The sequence below is a fragment of the Mustela erminea genome, chromosome 4, assembly GCF_009829155.1.
Source record: "Mustela erminea isolate mMusErm1 chromosome 4, mMusErm1.Pri, whole genome shotgun sequence".
Taxonomy (NCBI): domain Eukaryota; kingdom Metazoa; phylum Chordata; class Mammalia; order Carnivora; family Mustelidae; genus Mustela; species Mustela erminea.
In genome coordinates this window covers 113,969,486-113,989,358 of record NC_045617.1, presented here as the reverse complement: position 1 = coordinate 113,989,358, position 19,873 = coordinate 113,969,486, and the positions used below count along the sequence as shown (strand labels likewise).

General features: G+C 37.1%; 1 protein-coding gene across 50 annotated transcripts in view; it reads right to left on the bottom strand.

Moving 5' to 3' along the window:
• Nucleotides 1-7,955: 7,955 nt before the first annotated feature.
• Nucleotides 7,956-19,873, bottom strand: part of RIMS1 (regulating synaptic membrane exocytosis 1) — a 495,743-nt gene continuing 483,825 nt past the window's right edge. For 48 of the 50 annotated variants that reach the window (XM_032340423.1, XM_032340413.1, XM_032340412.1 and 45 more), the window contains 5 exons: nucleotides 18,439-18,577; nucleotides 16,068-16,180; nucleotides 12,999-13,100; nucleotides 12,043-12,182; nucleotides 10,099-10,317 (listed from right to left, as the gene is read on the bottom strand). In XM_032340423.1, coding sequence (XP_032196314.1) covers nucleotides 10,099-10,317; nucleotides 12,043-12,182; nucleotides 12,999-13,100; nucleotides 16,068-16,180; nucleotides 18,439-18,577 — 713 coding nt within the window. Of the gene's footprint in view, nucleotides 10,318-12,042; nucleotides 12,183-12,998; nucleotides 13,101-16,067; nucleotides 16,181-18,438; nucleotides 18,578-19,873 lie in introns of all 50 variants that reach the window. The other 2 variants (XM_032340411.1, XM_032340462.1) reach the window with 1 other exon arrangement.

The following is a 19,873-nucleotide window of genomic DNA, read 5'->3' as shown; positions in this document are numbered from 1 at the left end:
CCCTTCCCCTTAAATAAATAAATAAATATCATTAAAAAATAGATTGTTTTTAAAAAAATAAAATTACACTGTTCAGATAATTAAGAAAAAAATTAAATAGGAGTATTTTGAATCTTGTTATCCTAGAACACTTTATATTGGTTGTACATGCAATTTGAACAAGCTAAATTACTCTCTCTCCAGTGTAGAAATCTCCATATTGGTATGAATAACTTGAGAAATCAAAACAACATCTTTGAGATGATGATACAGTTAGATAAAGCAAAAGCAAACCAAATCAAACCAGAAGTATTGTTTTTGAAATACAAGCTGGCGACAAGCACACAAGAAAAATCTCAGCGAGAGGCAACGAAAAAGTATGGAATTTACTTTGTTTCTTGACTCTAGGAAGTTCATCGGCCCCTTGAACATTTTAACTGTAGCCATGTTGGATGTAAGAAGTGAAATTTTTATGTTTACCCAAAGGAGATTGAGTTTTCATAGACTGAAAACAGTGATCTGGGAGAAAATCGAGTATTTCTTCTAATTGTTAGCGTAGGCAACAAGCCAGAGCCATAGCAAGCAGTACTTACGCCCTTGTTAATAAAATCACATTACAGTTGTTGCAGATATTTTGAACTATCATTTATGCTCATCACTTCAAAAAGTTATTAGATAGAAGTCACATGTATTGGGGCGCCTGGGTGGCTCAGTGGGTTAAGCCGCTGCCTTCGGCTCAGGTCATGATCTCAGGGTCCTGGGATCGAGTCCCGCATCGGACTCTCTGCTCAGCAGGGAGCCTGCTTCCCTCTCTATCTCTCTCTCTGCCCGCCTCTCCGTCTACTTGTGGTTTCTCTCTGTCAAATAAATAAAATCTTTAAAAAAAAAAAAAAGAAGTCACATGTATTACTACATCAAAAATTGTTTTTAAAAGCATTTTTAATTTTTCCAATATAGTTGCCTTTGAATTCTATGTACTTTTTAAAAAAGTTTAGTATTATTCTAAGAGGAGCTCATAGGCTTCACCAGGTCTGACAGGTGTCCAAAGCATACTGAATCCTGTGGTAGAAGAAAGCACAGGCATAGAGAAGAAAATTATTTTCCTGGACACTAAATAATAACGTGTAGAACACACAAACAACATCGTGTATCTAGCTGCAAAAAGCAACAACAACAAAACCGAGTGCTAGTTTGAAAAATAAATTCAAAGTGAATGAAAGAGCTAAATGTGAGACAGGAAATCATCAAAATCCTGAAGGAGAACACAGGCAGCAACCTTTGTGACCTTGGCCACAGCAACTTCTTATTAGACACATCTCCAGAGGCAAGGAAAACAGAAGCAAAAATGAACTCTTGGGACTTCATCAAGATAAAAAGCTTCTGCACAGCAAAGGAAACAGTTAACAAAACTAGAAGGCAGCCTACGGAATGGGAGAAGATACTTGCAAATGACATATCTGAAAAAGGGTATCTAAAATCTATAAGGAACTTATCAAATTCAACATCCCAAAAGCAAATAATACAGTTAAGAAATGGGCAAAAGACATGAACAGACATTTTTTCCAAGGAAGACATACAAATGGCTAACAGACACATGAAAAGATGCTCAACATCACTCATCATCAGGAAATACAAATCAAAACCACGATGAGATACCACCTCACACCTGTCAGAATAGCTAAAATTAACAACATGGGAAACGGCAGATGTTGGCAGAGATGCAAAGAAAAGGGAACCCTCTTATACTGTTGATGGGAATGCAAACTGGTGCAGCCATTCTAGAAAACAGTCTGGAGGTTTCTCAAAAAGTTAAAAATAGAACTGTCCTATGATCCAGCAATTGCACTAGTAGGTATTTACCCGAAGGATACAAAAATATTGTTTTGAAGGGGTTCCTGAACCCTGATATTTATAGCAGCATTATCAACAGTAACCAAATTATGGAAAGGGCCCAAGCGTCTTCTGACTAAAGAATGGATAAAAAAGATATGATATATTTGCAGTGGAATATTACTCAGCCATAAAAAAGAATGGACCCTTGCCATTTGCAAGGACATGGATAGTGCTCAAGTGTATTATGCTAAGTGAAATAAGTAAGAGAAAGACAAGTATCATATGATTTCACTCATATACGGAGTTGAAGAAATGAAACAGATGAACATAAGGGGGATAAAAGAGAGAGGCAAAACATAAAACAGACTCTTAACTACAAAGAACATACTGAGGGTTGACGGAGGGAGGTGGATGGGGGATGAGCTAAATGGGTGATGGGTATTAAGGAGGGCACTTGCTGCGATGAGCCCTGAATATTATATGTAAGAGATGAATCACTAAATTCTACTCCCAAAACTAATATTACACGCTATGTTAACTCATTGGAATTAAAATAAAAACTTTGGGAAAAGGGGGAAATATCGTTGGCAAAAATACATAGCCAGCGCAAGAATTTTTAGTTAACGCTTAATAAAAAACAAAAGCAAAACAAAAACTTGGTGAATGTATGGTGGAGTGAAAACGATGGCAAGAATAAATTAGTGTGATCTGCTTTTGTAGTTTCTGGTGGTTTTACATTGTATGTTGATAAAATTTGGAAGACCTAGAGGAATGAAGAGATAACAAAATATGTGCTAATCAGAAAAGTCATGGTCATGTCTTGTGGATTGTACAACAGGGAAAGGAGGGCTGGGATGGGTGCCTGTGGAGGAAGTTGAAAGAAAGGTTCTAGCATCTAAAAGAAGAGGGCTAGCCAGGGCATACACAGTAAAAGAAAGAGTAAGATGGTGATTAAGTTCCTCTCCACCTGGAAAACCTGGGGAGGATTCGGAGATGTGGGAGCAGACTTGCTGATGTAGTATAGGCTGGTATCTCACATAGTGGAAGGCAGTGAGAGAACATTGAGAATTCCCAGAACAGAAAAATGGCAGGAATCTTTAACTACATTACCTAGGAAATGGCACTAAAAATGCTGGTGAGAGTAGTTCTGCTGGGCTGGGTCACAGGGAGTTCTTTGTTTGCTTTCCAGGAAGTGGTCCTGACTCAAAGCAAGGGTTGGCCTGGAAAAGGAGTGAGCAATAGCCCCGCTGAAGGGGCCAGGAGTGGGCTGAAGAAAGCAGGTGCGGTATGGGCCACGGAAGTTAGCACTTCTGTGGCCCAGGTGGGAAAAAAAGAATCTACTAGTCTTATCTGATGGTAGAGGGAAGGAACATTCCAGCAGTGCTGGTGGGTTGAATAAATAAGCAAGCACTGAAGACTTGATTTGCCCAAGGATTCTATGTTCATGTACAGTCTTCATACCGTTAACTTTGATGGATATTAGTATTTGATGCAGAACAGTTATAATAGCTAACATTTATGGGGTATTTACTATGAATTCAGATTTTATCCTAAGAATTCAATATTTACTACTTACCTTAATCTTCAAAGTAATGCTACGAAGAGGGTAATGTTATTCCATTTAACAGATATGTTCTATAGTATGGTTTTATTAATTCAGCTCTTAATGTAACTTTTTGATATTTAACCTCTCATTAACCTAATTGACCTTGTAATTGTTTATTTGAAGTCCACAGATCTGGAGGTCAGCTGGGCAGCCCTGTTTCAGCCCGGAAGTTGGGTTCAGGTCTCTTACACGTCTTTTATTCAAGGAGCAGGTTGAATGAGTAGCCCCTACCTGCAGAAAGCCCTTGCCACGGAGAACGGTCTCTGCTTATGTCATATCCACTAACGAGATAACTAATACAGAAGCAAGTCATTTGGCCAAACCCAAAGTCAGTGGGACAAGGATATATATATTCTCAGCCTCTTCTGTGGCAGGTGCACTGCCAACCAATGTGGCAATGGGTCTGAGTATGTATCATCCTTTCAGAAAGAGTAAAGAATTGGGAACAAAATCATGCCTTCAAGTTGGCAAACTGGGACCATGAGAAAAGGTGAGAAAAACTTCCAAGAAGGAAATCTTCAATAGTAGATGCAGAGAGGGTCAATAACTATGCTGTGAAAAGACTGTTGGAATTTGTCTGTGGCTAGCTATCATTTAGGGGGAGCATATCAGCAGAGTGGTGGGAGTGCACAGACCAGATGGCGATAGGGGTAAGGTTGTCAGTTTTGGCAAATAAAAATATAGGATACCAAATTAAATTTGAATTTCTGATAAAAAGAACTAATTTTAAAAGCATGCTTAATTTTTTTATGTGAAAATTTTTTTTTATTTCCTATAGGTATCTTGCCCACAAGTTTTTTTTATATGAAATATAACATTTTTTATATGAAATTTTTCATTTTTTTATATGAAATTCATCTGGGTAGTCTGTATTGATCTGGCAACCATATCTTGGGGGTTATGAATGAACAGTAAGTGAGTTATTGGAGCCAAGACAAAAGAGACCAAATGGAGGGATAAACTGGAAGGTCTATCTAATTAGGAAGAGCTCAATTAGTAGTGAAGACCTGACCCATGTTATCAGAGGTTATCACATATATACTCATGGGATCCCCCATGGTGGGATGTGTGTGGGGGTGTAACACTGCTCATTTGGGTAGCTAATGGGACAAAGGAAAAAGTTTTAGCAGCTATTGGAAGTAGTGACCCTAGAGCATCTCTTTATGGCAATTTAAAAAAGAAAAAAGGGAAAAAAAGAACAACAACAAGAAAACCAGCTTGTAAGACTTTGTCCCAAGCTATGAGTTTAGAATAACCTGTATGAGACCAGCTAATAAAAGCGTCATGCAAGAGCCTTGATATTGACCATGTTTGCTTTATACCTGTGTAAAGTTGTGAAGACTTGCATATGTTGTGTCTTCTTGAGAGGTACCTGAGGAACTAGGGTGGGGGGTAGGGTGTAGGAGCTGTGTAAGGCCTGGTAATTTCTGAGCTCCTCTGAGGAGAAGGGACTCTACACATAGATAAGGAGTCATGGAATCTATTTTTGGGAGCAAGTAACTTAAGAGGGCATATGGATTGACTGGAAGGACTGACATGCTACATGGGGCTGGGATTCAGGGATGATCAATTCAACCCCAAGTTGCAGATTTTTGTGACTGATGCAGAATTGAGGGGCACTATGCATTGGGACTAGGGACAAGGAGTCAGGTAGAGGAACTCAGAAGACAATTTTATCTCGGAGCCAAAGGATAAGTGTGAGGTTTGGGTAAGGACAATTTTGTTCTATCTTCTTTATTAATACTCTTTCTGAGAGCTGATATGATATATTCTAGAAGTTTAATAATGCATATGGTGAGTGCAGTCACAGGAAGACTGAGGAATAGGAGAGAGTTATAGGGCAAAAGTCTTAAAAAGAGAGCTCAGCAGGTGGAGAAGGGTTTGACTGCCTCCTTTCCCTATTCCCCCACCTCCCATGGTAATGGCAGAGCATTAGAGACAAGCAACAGGAGACCTTATTAGCTGGTAACGTGTCGGGTATTCCATAAAAGCATCTTTGCTGCAGACATCTTTGCCACAAGCATTTTTGCCACACAGCTAATTGGCTGTAAAAGATAAAAATCACAAAAAAATAAAAGAATGAATAAAACTTTAATGAATAAAATTCATTAAAAAGGACAGAATGAGACATGAAAAAATGAACAAAATTAAAAAGGCTTTATTATGAAATACAAAACATTTGAATGCATTTAAAATGTATGTAGATTCATGGCAATGCTGAGCAAATAACAGATTGTATTTTGTGGACTGTACCTAAATACTTGTCTCTGAAGTTATTCATTCTGCTTGTTGATTTGTCTTTTTTTTTTTTTTTTTGCTAAATCTTCCTTTGTTAAGCCGAGCTTATCAGTTTCCAAACACTAGGATGCTTATCTGTAACTGAGTTTTGTATTGCTTAATGAAAGCCCTCTACACTTTTGTTTTCAGCATATTGTTGTTGACATAGTGTCACTTCTGTTGATAGACGTCCCAAAGTTCTATGGGTTCAAAACTCTGCACCACTCTGTAGACCACTATGAGAGCTAAGATTAACATAGTTTAAAATGGGAATACTGTGTCAATGGAGAAATGAAACTAAACTGTCAACCAGTTGATGAAGCCAGCAAACTGTCAAGTCAAGTTGTCAACCAGTTTTTTGTTTGTTTTTTATCTTACAGGGCAAAATCGCTTGATAGCCAATGAGTTATGTGGTGAAAATGTTTGGGGCAAAAATACTTGTGGGCAAGATACCTACAGGAAAAATGCTCATGGCAAAAGTTCTTGGAACTGGCTGGCAGTTGCGTTGAGGCAGAGTGGTTTGGCTAGAGTGTTTCCCTTCTTTCCCATCTGATGGACTCTTCATTCTTGAAGAGTCTGGCTCAACTGTCAGGCATAATGGAGGATGCAGAGTGTTTAGCAGGGCGGGCTCTGGAGTCAGACTTTAGTTCACATCCCAGCTTCATCACTAACCAGTGCTGTGACCTTTGGCTTGTTATTTAGCTTCTCCAGCTGCAGATCCTTTGTGTGAAATAGGATTATTAGAGTTCTTAACTCTTAGGGTCATTGTGAGAATCTAAGGTAATTCCGTAGTCCTTTGTACACAAATCAAAATACATTGCTGTGATTATTTATGTCATGATCTCTCTCAGTAGACAAAAAGCTCCTTTAAGACAGGTCAATTTTGTTTTGTTTTGATTTTTACATTCCAAGTAGATAACAGAACATCTGGTACCCAACCAAGCCCTTAATAATATTAGCTAAGAATGATCAGATCATGTATCTGAGGCTAGGATTTCTGGATATTAAGTTGACAGAGTCAGCAAGAAACCATGAAGACAGCACAACTGCTTTTCCTGCCATTACTTCCTCTCCACCACTATAGGCCCTGAAGCCATAATGCCAGGCAGACTTACCTGATTTGAAGAGAGACTCCTGCTTTTCTGTCTCTGTCTAGACAAAGAATTTTAAGGCTGTATTTAGTTGCCTCCTATTTTTAAGACAGACTTGCCCCACCTCCGCCCACCCCCGCCAGTTATGTGCATTAAGCAGCTTAGCTCTGACAGCTTGTTGTAAACTGAACTGATCTGTTGTGCTTGTCTTCTTGACCCAACCTAACAGATAATTTCACGTCTTGTAGACCAAAAAACTGATTGACTCAATAGGGTAAAATTCAGTCAACTGTTTAAAAAACTTCAAACAACTAATGTGGTGACATGTTTCACATTGTTTTATTGTCTCAAATTTGATATTAATTTAGTTGTATTTATTTTGCTTTAAGTCAAAGCCAGTATGGTCTATAAAAATATTAAGGGCTTTTAAAAGGTCGAGACTAGATCCCAACAGTTGTTTTACTACAAATAAAACTGCAATATGAAATTATTGCTTACCAAGTATTTTGTGAGGGTGATGATTATGAGATATATGAACACACTTTTGGAGAATAAGAAGAGTCATTAAATTAAGAAATGAATAATTTTTCTTTTAACATATTATTTATAAAGACGCATCTACTATTTTTGAAGATATATTTACTTCCTAAAATCTTCTGGAGATATTTTAATGGATTGCTTGGTTTATTAAGTTGGCCTAATCTAAGGCAAAGATCTACAAATCAGTCAGGGGTTCAAGGAAAGATGGAAAGAGGAACCAGGTGCTTTAATGAGAGACGCAGGAGTTAACATTCTGATATGTCACATAACTGGAAATGATTTGGCAATTGGACAAGAGAGTTGTCTCTTTTATTAGCACACTCAAACAGCAGCAGAAAAACAACCTTCCATTTGATTCTTACTGAGATTTATTGTTTTTAATAATGCCACTTTTCAGAAGTATAGTTATGTGCTCACTTAGACAGGCTGACAAAGTGAAAACTTGCATGTGATGCAAAGTACCCTTTGGGCATAGATTAAGACATATATAGTGCAGTGACAAGTCAACTCAAACGCCCACAGCAGACAACAAACCCCACTCTCTCTTTCCCACGATCTGGCTCCCATTTTTGCACCATAGAACCCGCAATGGAAATCTGGCAAAACATAGAACACGGATGGCTGCCAACTGACATGAAAAGTAAATTTTATTAAACATGTTTACATACATGAGTTGTTCATTTTAAAAGCACAGGGGAGTGTTAAGACAAGTGGTCAAAATAGAAAGATACTATCCAATTATAATCAGTTGATTGTTGGCCACTAAGACAGAACGGAATCTAGTAGAAGTGCACCAATGCTCCAGTTCTTCCTGCTCAGCATGGTGAGGAGTGGTCAGTCTGTGCCCTGTGGAATGACGGGCAGATAAATCTGGCATGTGTAAATAATAATAAATAATTCACTTGGTGCAGGCAGTATGTCTATGGATTAAAACCTAGTGTGTACACAGTGTCTACATGTGGTACAGCCCCACGGTAGGAATCTACACCAAAATATTAATTAGAAGGAATTTGGTCCATACTACATCACGTTTTCCAGAGGGTAAAAAATAAAGTCCATCTATAGACATTTCACCCCAAACTCACAGACGGAGTCTGGCTAAAATCTGCAAAATGTCTATAACAAAAATGGATGGCTTAGATTTCTTGGTTATTTCATTATAGTAATTAACGAGCAAACTGTACAAGTACATGCAACATACAAGCTGGCCTAATGTGGAACTAACATACATTATTAAATAATCTTTTGTGGGTTTTTTTTTTTTCATTTTTTCTTCTCTTTTTAATTTTTTTTAATTTAATTTTATTTATTTATTTTTTTTTTACAAAATGTGCATGCAGCTTTGAACAGTTCCAAGTCATGCTGCTCTATTTGTGTGATCACAAAAATTGAATGACTCATAAAAGGAGGGAGAACATATCAATGCACCTGCAGAGTCTGCAGTTTGTAGCACGTATACAGAATGTCACAAGGGAAATTCAAGGCCAAGAAAAACTCAAATGAAGAAACTACAAGTTGAAATTTGACTTTGTTTTATTCCCCACCCCCAAAGTAAGATACTTTGCATTAAAAAATCAAGCTTTGTGCTTGCATCAATCTCAAAGAAATGTAAACTAAAATTGGATAAAAACATTACTTTAGTGCAGAATATTTCAACTGGAATTTCCAGTGGAATACTGGACAGCTCATACCATGCTCTTACCAGGGCAGATGGGTGTGTCCACACTGAGACATGGCTGAGAAGCCTGGGCATAGCTGAAAGTGTCTTAGGCTCAAATCTGTTTCTAGTCACCATTCTGGGAAGTCAAAAGTATGGTTTAAACATATAAGCATATACTCTTTTGGGGAGATATCGGGAAGAAAAAGTTATTACAAGGAGTGTTTCCCAAAGTACAGTTATGCAGTTAGTTTTAATTCCCAGCATTAGTTGCAGATTGACTTCTTTAAAAGTCTTCCATAAAAGACAATGATAAAAATAAATTAACTTTTTAGAACACAGATTATTTTTCATTTAAGAAGAGTGGTTCTGTGATTATTTGTTTTAGAATATAACTTTTTGTATTCTGGATTTCCACACACAAGACTGAAGGATTCTAAAATGAAAGCCAGCGAAACCCTTCATTGGCCTCATCTTGCCTAGATGTTGAACACTTTGGGGAGATGCCACAGAGACTGTTTCAGCCCTTTTTTGGTGCTTTTCAGAAAAGAAAGGAAGGGTCTTTGTAAGCATCATGAGGCCTGTCATGACATCCAAAAACAAGTGGAAATAACAAATACAGTGAAAAATAAATCAAGAAACCAAAACCCAACAAATAGCACACAAATAAAACACACAGAAGAACAAAACTTCTCAAACACCAGGGAAATAACACTGCTTGTGGTCTGTGCAGAAACATGTAAAATACAACTTTTCAGAGTGAGAGTTTCCAGTTTGTTCAGTTTGGGGTATGTGCATGCCTCTGTGTGTGTGTGTGTGTGTGTGTGTGCGCGCGTGTGTGTGTCTGGATTTGAAGTTTCCTCTTTTTCTGTTTGTCAGAAGCATCAGTGACTCTCACTAGCATGTTGACTCTTACTGTAATTTGATAGACTGCCTTGTTCTGTCATATGAAGCCAGGTTTTAAACAACAAGTGGGACATATTATTGAAAAACTACTACAGGCAAAACACAAGTTGATTGTCTGTCTCCAACAATGCTTTTGATCATGAAATATCTGGTTCAGATTATTATCCTGAAAGGTAGAGTTTCACTGGAATGACTCTGGTATGAGTTCACTATGAGCGGATGCAGGGAGGCCCAGTTGAACTTTCCAGAGATGACTGGGAAGCCCGGCGGGTTAGGGGAGTGAGTGTGGGATCCACCAGGGATGATGGTGGGAACAGCTTGTACCATCCGATTACCATACTGGATAGATCGAGTTCTTCCAACAAGATTTGAGCCACACCCATAAAGCATTTATGGTCCATTCTGCCGTAGTCTCCCCAGACTATCACCTGTGAGACAGAAAAACGCAATGAAACTTGAATGTCACTTTCTTTCACATTTGCAGAGTTAAAAGCAACTCTTCTGTCAAAGTGGGCCAGTCAGGGAAGCAGAGGAAATGAATGTAACTGATACCAAGAAGGTAGAACAGACAGAAAGGTACTAACAGTAAGGTCCTCAAAGAGACACTGCCCAATAACTTTTAGATTTGATAGAATGCAAGTAATGTTTCCCTAGTCAATGAGGGGCCTTAGCTACATAAATATGTTAAAGAAATAAATATACAAATTCAATACCTTCTTGAGTAACTACTATCTAGTAAGTGATGTGAGGGCCAGAGAGATACAGAAATTAAAATTTGTGCAAATTAGCCGGGCAAAACAACATATAATTCAATGTCCAGTGGAGTGTGTATATGATGGACTATGTATAAAGAATGAGAATGTGCATTACATTTCTTTTATATTATGTATTTGGTAGTGAAGGGACAGGTTGAAAAATAATTGTAAGTCATTGCTTTTTGAAAATTTGTGTGACAATCCTGATTTGATGAGATGATTAAGAAGTCAGAGAGTTTACAGGCAGTACAATCTGGGTCAGCTCCTACCGGAGTCAGATGACTTATTCAGTCATCTGAGTCACTGGAGTCAGATTACACTTATTCCTCCTCCTAAGGTTCTGTTTTCCACTCTTCTGGTCATCTGTGAAGGTTCTCAACTGAACTCGTTCACCTGCTTATACAGGCAGGAGTGGCAAACCATGACTTTTCAATTTACTGAGTAATTTTGCCAAATTATTTAATCTCTGTGATCCTCATACATAATCTTTCAAATGGGGATTATGATATTTTAGGCACATGATAGTTAAAATGTTTAAAAGAAGTAATGTAATGGAGTGTCCGGGTGGTGCAGTTGGTTGACCATCTGATCCCTGGTCTTGGGGTCATGAGATGGAGCCCTGAGTCGGGCTCTGTGCTCAGCATGTAGTCTTTTTGGGATTCTCTCTCCCTCTGCTCCCCCTCCCCAACCACGTGCTCTCTCTAAAATAAATACATCTTTAAAAAAAGAAGTAATGGGGGCACCTGGGTGGCTCCGTGGTTAAAGTCTCTGCCTTCGGCTCAAGTCATGATCCCAGGGTCCTAGGATCGAGCCCTGCATCGGGCTCTCCGCACAGCGGGGAGCCTGGCTCCCCCTGTCTCTCTGCCTGCCTCTCTGCCTACTTGTGATCTCTCTCTGTCAAATAAATAACTTAAAAAAAAAAAAAAAAAGGAAAGAAGCAATGTATGCAGTTACTTAACAATGTATCTGACATTCACCAGTCCTGAATATTCGCTTTTTCCTTCCTTCCTTCCTCTTTGTATCCCATGTCCAGCACACAGTAATGCTCAATAAACCGTTAGCATCATTGGTCTTGATTATCTACCTATCTACCATCCTACCTACCAACTTACTTATCGAGAAGAGGGGATATGGGAAGCAGGGCAAAAGCAGAAGGAGATGATGGAGAGAGGACAAAAAAGAAGGGAGAGAGAATAAAAATTATGTCTTCCCTTAGATCCATCAGATATTTTCAATACTACATATTGTTTGTATTGTAAATTAACAATCTATTTTTTTCTACTCAAAGATGTCACATTTCTCCTCCCTGAAATCTATTCTCTTCATGTCTGACCACCTCTTTAGTGTTTATATGAATAATGTGGACTTTACTATGTAAACAGTCACATTGTTACTGACCTGAAGAACTTTACCCTGTGGGCTTTCATCAAACACCAGGGACTGTTGATACAAAGGATCAAGGGTTTTTCGTGCAATTCTTGTCTTCTTCTTGGCTATACAGGCCCCGTTTTCCAAAAGATACACTTTGACGTATGGAGCTGAACAAAGTAATATTTAACATATAAGAAGTTAATCCTTCAAGTGAAATTGATTTGATTAGAGAATGTCTTATTAGAGAATTAGAGATGCTTAGTGAAAAGTTTCCTGTTGACTGTTTAAATCATTTCAAATTTCCGGTGCTCCATAAATTCTCTTTCTTAAGACTTAATGTTACCACAACTGGCATTTTCATCATTCCCAGTAAAGTTCTGCCAAGTTAACCTAAGACTGACTGATCTGGGGTACAGCTGGCATCACGATTCAGGTATATAACTGAAAGCTCATTGTTTCCTTTTTATGCTTAAAACTGAAAAAAAAATTCCATTTGTAAATGTGGAGAAAAAAAATAACCAACACACGCTAAGAAACAATCATAGCTAAACTTTTCTTAATTTAATAATACTCTTCGGGGTGCCTGGGTGGCTCAGTGGGTTAAAGTCTCTGCCTTTGGCTCAGGTCATGATCTCAGGGTCCTGGGATTGAGCCCCACATCAGGCTCTCTGCTCAGCAGGGATCCTGCTTCCTCCTCTCTCTCTGTGTCTGCCTCTCTGCCTACTTGTGATCTGTCTCTGCCACAGAAATAAATAAAATCTTTAAAAAATAATAATAATACTCTTCCTTATACTTTCTGACAGAGTAATTGTACAAGGAAAACCCAGATCCATTTTTATAGAATCAAAGAATACAGAAAAGCTGCCTTTTTAATCAGTCAGATGATGCAAAATGGAGAACATAGAATTCAAATGCAGCAAATATTTTGATTGTTTTGCTTATGTCAGAGGCTCCTGTCCAAACTCAATACCACCTTTCCTTACCGGGTGTGGACTTGGACCCAGGTTTTTGCGTGAGACTTCGTGCTCTAATAACTTCAACCTCTAACTGGCCCTTTTTATCCTCCATTCCAATTTGAATGTCACCTGCAAGTGGAAAGGAAGCAAATGTCTCAGCTTCTTTGCAGTTACACACAGTTAAAAAAAAAAAAAATAGAGGTACACGACATTCTCCAGATTGTGATCGTCATGATTTTGATAAAACCCCTCCTATTTAGAGCTCCCTGCTTCCACTTTTTTCCCCCTGCCTCCAAATCAGGTTTTGAAATGTTTTCCTTCATTTTTCTGGTACTAATCCATGTTATGAGAGTCCTATATTACTTTATAAATCACTTAATAACAACAAAACTGAAGTATTTTAGTTACTCTTTTAGTCTAGTAGGGTTTCTTATCCTTTATATAATCTAGTGTATAATACTTAGTAAAAGTATAATTATCTGTATTTCTGTTACCTAGAAAAAACCACTATTAATGTTTTGGTGAATATCCCTAGAAACCTCATAAGTACTTTTTCTTTAACTCCTTTTCTCCCTTTATTCCTTCTTATCTATCTTTCTATCTCTCATCTATCTCTATCGTGACCATACATCCTCAATTCATTGACCGTATGGACCAGTGAATGGTCATGTCATTACCTCAACCAGATCCCTGTTGATGGAAATACAAGTTATCTATGTTGTCATTACTACAAACAATATTGCAATGAACAGCTTTATACAGAATTTTTGCACAGATTTTAAATTATTGGGTCTAGTTAAATGGACAATCAAAAATTCCATGCATATTGCTATGTACCCTTCAGAAAGCTTCTGCCCATTGGTACTACCACCAGAAGTATCTAACCTTCCATTTTCCACACCCACTAATAGGGGTATTAGGAGTATGTCTAATTTTTACCAATCTGATGGTTAAAAAGTGATAATTTGCATATTAATAGATATATCTCTAAATAATTTCAGTTTGTATCCTTTTACATTTTGCCTGTTCATGTCCTTTGGCCATTTTTACTAAAGTGCTCATCGTTTTCTGATTGATATGATACTTAGTTTCTGAAAATGCTAAATGTAATTATTTCTAATTTTTTTCTTAGTTAAATTCTCTCCATTTTCTCAGTTGTGAATTCTCTTTATTTGACAGGTCAGTTGATCAACTTTGTGGCTCTGGATTGTTCATTAGTTTTATAACTCTGTTTTAGACCTCAGCTCCCAGACTTCTCTTTTGTTTTTATTTTAATCACATACACACATACTTAAAAAATAAAACTGTTCTATAAGTCTTCTTATTAGTAAAAAAGAGTCCCATTATCTTTCTCAACTTCTTGCCTTCCAAAGGTCACTGCTTTCAAGATTTTCAATATTTTTATCTGATTTATTTTGTACTATTTGGCATCTACCTCCCTATTTCTAAATACTATACATATAAGGTATTTTTCTATATTTTTCAGTTTTAGATATTATTAATTGACTTCTAACTTCATTTTCTCTCACTGTCTTCCTACCGCTGCCATATGCTTGGCACTTAAAACTGTTATCCCAATATTGGACTCTATAATTATGATTATGTAACATTACTTAGAAATGAATGAACTAGAATACTGTGCTTACTTTTCATTTCTTGGACAGCTCTTCCTTTTTCCTATACTAAATAAGTGTCTTTTTAAAAAGCATCTGCATACATTTTTATGTATATATTCAACCCCTTTTTCTCTCCTGCTTGTTGACCTCTTCCAAAAAAGCAAACACATTAGGAATTCTGTAATTTTATTTTATGGATTCTGGCAATTTGGACAAATTTTTATTTAATTAATTAATTTATTTTATTATTTATTTTATTTTAATTTTACTTAAATTCAATTAGCCAACATATAGTACATCATTAGCCTTAGATGTAGAGCTCAACAATTCATCAGCTGTGTACAACACCCAGTGCAAAGCTTGCTGCAGCTGTTATCTTCAGATTTTTCCTCACTATTGTCTTGGGTATCCCAACCATTTCTCTCTTGTGTTAAAGCATTTATTTACTGGATCTTTTTTTCCTTTTTTAGTTCCTATATTTTTAAGTTCACTTAGTTCATTTTATTGAGGTATATCCTCTAGTCACTTTCTGAGCAATGTTGTGTATGAGGAAAATATTCCGAGACCTTTCTTTGTCAGTATGTTATTTTTTATTCCAGCCTGAAACTCACCTGATAATTCGACTGGCTGTGGTACTCTACGTTGGAAATCAACTGTTACTTGGAATTTTTAAGGTAATACACAGTAGTCGTCTGGCTCCCAGTATTATTATTGAGGAGTCTGATGGGAATCTGACTTTTGATAATTCTGTATAGAATTATTTTTCCTCTTAGAAAATAGAGGATTTTCCGATCTCTGGTGTTGTGAGAGTCCATGATGATGTGCCTTTGTAGTGACCTATTTTTATGCATTTTGCTGAGAATTCCATAGAATCTCATGTCCTTCAGGGGAATAGCTATTGCACATGCTACATGTCATTTTCTCCTTTCATCATTTTCCTTTTAACTTAATTTAGGGTGTATCTTGCTAGTAGAAGTTTTCAGTTTATCTGTCTTTGGTTTGATCCTTTGAAAGATTTTTCCCCATTCCAAGAGCAAAGAAACATCAAGTATTTTTTAGTATTTTCTAGTGTCTTTCTCCACCCCGTTCTCTTTTATAATTGAGTATAAAATATATTTATAGGTTCTGAAGTAGGGAGGCAATTTCATTAATCTTTTTTGTTTGTTTAGTTTTGCCAACATTCTTTACTGAATAATCCATCATCTTTCTATGCTGTGAAATGCTACCCTCATCTTACATTTGGGTCTGTTGTGGACTCTCTACGTTGACAAAGTTTTCTGACAGTTCAAAGATTTATGACTAACTTTATTCATTTCACATCATGTCTCAAATTAGAAACATGCATCAGAAATTACAATAGTCATTTGAAGCCAGAAATACCCTTGCTCAAATGTTGCTTCTTACTTATATTACTATTATGATACTTTAAATGACCTTGTCGGTCATGAAACATGGGACCTGTGGGAAAAATGGTTCTTACCCATTGCAGGGGTGGCAAGTGTTTGGCGGCCAACAAGCTGAGCTGGTCCCAGTCCATCAAGAAAATCACTGAATTGACTGTCTGCTCCTAGTCGTACTCCAGGAAATATTAAGCTATTAGCAAAAGGATAAAAATCAAAACATTAGATCTCCTAGAATTCCTTTTATTAATTTCCATTTGACTTCTAATTCTGATCACGAATCAAACATGAGGCAGTTTACATAGACTCTTGGTATTCACTGCCTCTGAACCAAGTATGTGAAGTTCAGCACTGACTGAGAAAAGGTCGAAATAAACTCTCAAGTTAAGAGCTGATGTTCTATTCAGGAGGGTGTCTTATAGTTTTTAATATATGAAGTTTTCTGGACATTTACAAATACAAATCCCTACATAAATATATTGTTGACATAAAATATGAGATACTAATTTTTATATCATGAATTTTACATAAATAATTGTTCATGAACATTCAGTAACATTAATGCTAAATTCAAAATGTGTCTGATAATGTCTTCAATATATGTTATAGCAAAGTACAAATTCTTATTTACAGGTAAAAATGTTTCATTTATTCATTTTTGAATGAACTACATTTTTATATTATCTGAGATTTTCATTCAGTTCAAATGGAAGAGAATTGATTAGACTATGCCCATTTCTTTCTTCTTCAAAATAAAGCATTTTTTTAAAAAGACTTTATTTGTTTATGTGAGAGAGAGAGAGAGCACAAGCAGTGGGAGTGGGAGTGGGAGAGGGAGAAGCAGACTCCCCGACGAGCAGGGAGCCTGATGCGGGGCTCAATCCCAGGACCCAGAGGATCACAACCTGAGGAGAAGGTAGGCACTTAACCAGCTGAGCCACCCAGGCACTGTCCATTTCTTACTCCACCCCGACTGCCTGAACTCCCGGGGCTGGAAGCTCCAGCAGACAGTGAGTGTGCTCTTCTTGTTCACTGATGTATCCTGGGCAACAAGCACCATGCTTGCTATGTAGCGGGACCTCAGTGAGCATTTTTCAATAAACACATTTCTATAGGGATTTATTGTTTCCAATGTGCTTTTTCACGTATTATTTCCTCATAATCAAGGGAATTAGATAGGGCACATTTGATTGCATTCAGAGACTATGAAAATCAATCTGTAAGAGCCTAAGTGGCTTATCCACAGTGGAGGTAAATATTATTTATTAGTTTTATATCAGAAAATAATGTCTCCTGTCTTTCATTTGCACATTACATTATAACACTTCATCAAATAGTGACACTTTGTCAGCAAGTTCATCTCTGTAACTTTCATTCCTGCTGATGTTTGCTCTTAGCTATATCTTACTGGGAGCATACATACAAATCATTTGATCAAATAAACACTAGTTTCAGGAATAGGAAAGCACGTCATGAACATTAACTTGGCATAATTTTATTTCATCTTCCGAACAAAATTTAAAAATGCCAGTAGAGTAAATATAGTAATAATTTATTATAGTAATAATTTATATTATTAATATAATAATAATAGTAATAATTTATTACTATTTGATTGGTAAATGAGATTTCTGAATGGCAATAAGTGAATAATTATAGAAAATTTGTACATGATCAATCCCCAAGTAATCCACTGCAGACTAATAATTTCTTAGTTATAAGATCTATCACCTCAGTAAAAGTTTGGTTTTATCAGAAAAATTCTCAAGCGTAGAAAAATGCAGGTTTTTTTCTTTATTGCGAGATCTATATGTAAAAGCATGTAAGTAAAACACAAATCTATTTATATATTTTTAAGATTTTAAGATATATTTTAAGATTAATTAACTAAAACTCTTTAACAAGAAAAGCAATGAGGAAGATAAATTCTGTTTTTTTTTTTTTCCTAAGATAAAAATGAGTGGTGTTTTAAAGACAAAAAAAAATTATAATTGCTTATTATCAGAGTGTTAGACTTCCAACAACTCAGAAATGAAAAAAATAGTTTGGAGAGAAGGAGGAATATGGGAAATCAGTTCTCAATTCTAAATTTCAATTCAGATTTTGGTGACTGGACCAGATAATGAGTTTTCCCACTTGAAATAACCCATTAAATGTAGCATTTCTACAGTAAACATCCAGGAAGGGACAATTGTGAGTTTTCTGGATGATGGAGACCGGTTTATTCATGTTAACTCAGCTTTTCTTCATACCTTTGAAAAGTCTGAGTGACCAGGTACAGCAGAGTGTCCCTGTGTACATATCATAAGAGGTAAGGCTGTGTAAAACATGGAGGGTTGAACCCCTAATTAAGTAGAGAAGCTCCACTGAAACTGCTGGCAGCTGTTATTTTTACCTTTGACCACACAACTGGTGCTTCTAAAGCCAAACAGAGGTGCTGACATCACTTACTTTCCCTCGGAGCTGTAACTGTTGATGCTGCCGTCAGTAGACTCTCGACTTGGCTGCCTTACCATCTTCCTCATTTCGGCTGCCATTCCTGTTTCTGTGCTTCTCTGGATGGTGCTTTTTAACTTCTTGTGGCCTGACTCTGACAAGAGAGAGAGGAAAAGAAACTCTAAGTTTTGTTTAGACCATCTCTCCCCAAATACTGACTGATTCTGCAAATAAAACAATGATGCATATAATTAAAAGTTTACTCAGAAAAAGAGAGTCTAAGAGAATGATCTGGTTAGCTACATCTCTTTGCCAACATATGCTTTGGCCAAGAGGGTAGTCGTGGAGGGCAGACCACTGCCTCAGGCCCAGAGATGGCCTGAACCTCAGTGAACCAAAATGAGCTCATTGTAATATTGCTGCTGAAGTGACCACTGCAGTGAAAAGCGGGATTTGGCACTGAACAGCATTATGTGGAAAGATGAGGCCAAAGAACCTAAAAGATTTTTCCTCAGTCTGGAGTGTTCCAAATGTATGGGAACAGACCTAATGATTGGGCCTTGTCCTTTAAAGGAGGAGAGGCGCAGGGAACCAGGCATGGAAAATAGCACAGTTTTGACCATTTTATCAATAATCCCATAAAGAGAAACGGTAGTATTTCATTTAATGCTTTTTGAAACACTTGACCATACACAGGCTCATTTGAGATGGCACAGAGCATACCTATGGAGGTAGGACAGGTATTATCTTAACTCGAAGCCTTTCAGCTCTCTCATGGCTTGTCGCCTCAGCTGCGTGACTTCTGACTGGCAGTTTTGGGTGTGAGTCTCTTTTTGCATCATGAATTATAATGACCGATCATTTTCTTGGCAAACTCTAAGTTCAGAGCAACCCTCCTCAAGCCACTTTGAGACACACTAACCGGCATTCTACTCATACCATGGAAATGAAATTCTAAAACACTTACCGGATTAGAACAGTATCAAAGTGTTAGACAAATACCTAGACTTTTAATACCCGCCCCAGTTTTAACATCTACACATTTGATACACATTTCTGATTTTCTTTCAATTTTTCACACAGCAGCGTTTAATACCCATTAATATATGCTCTGTATGCATCTATGTATGTGTATAAACACAGAAAGGCTCCAACCCCCATAAAACCTTTGTGAAGTAGGTGTCCCCAAACATTCCTAGATTAACCATAGGAAAGACTGCTGCTTTCCTCTCCTATTTGGTCACTGCCATCCTTTTGTACTTTGCCTAATTAAAAAAAAAATTGATTATGCTATATGGACTCAGTGATGAATATTCTCTACGTAAGAGCCATGGCAGTTCCTTAAAAACATAAATCTGAATATGTCATTCCCTTGCTCAAGATCTTGTGCCGGTTTATCATCAAAACTAAAAGAAAAGCCAAAATTGTTACTATGGCTCGTAAAATGCTC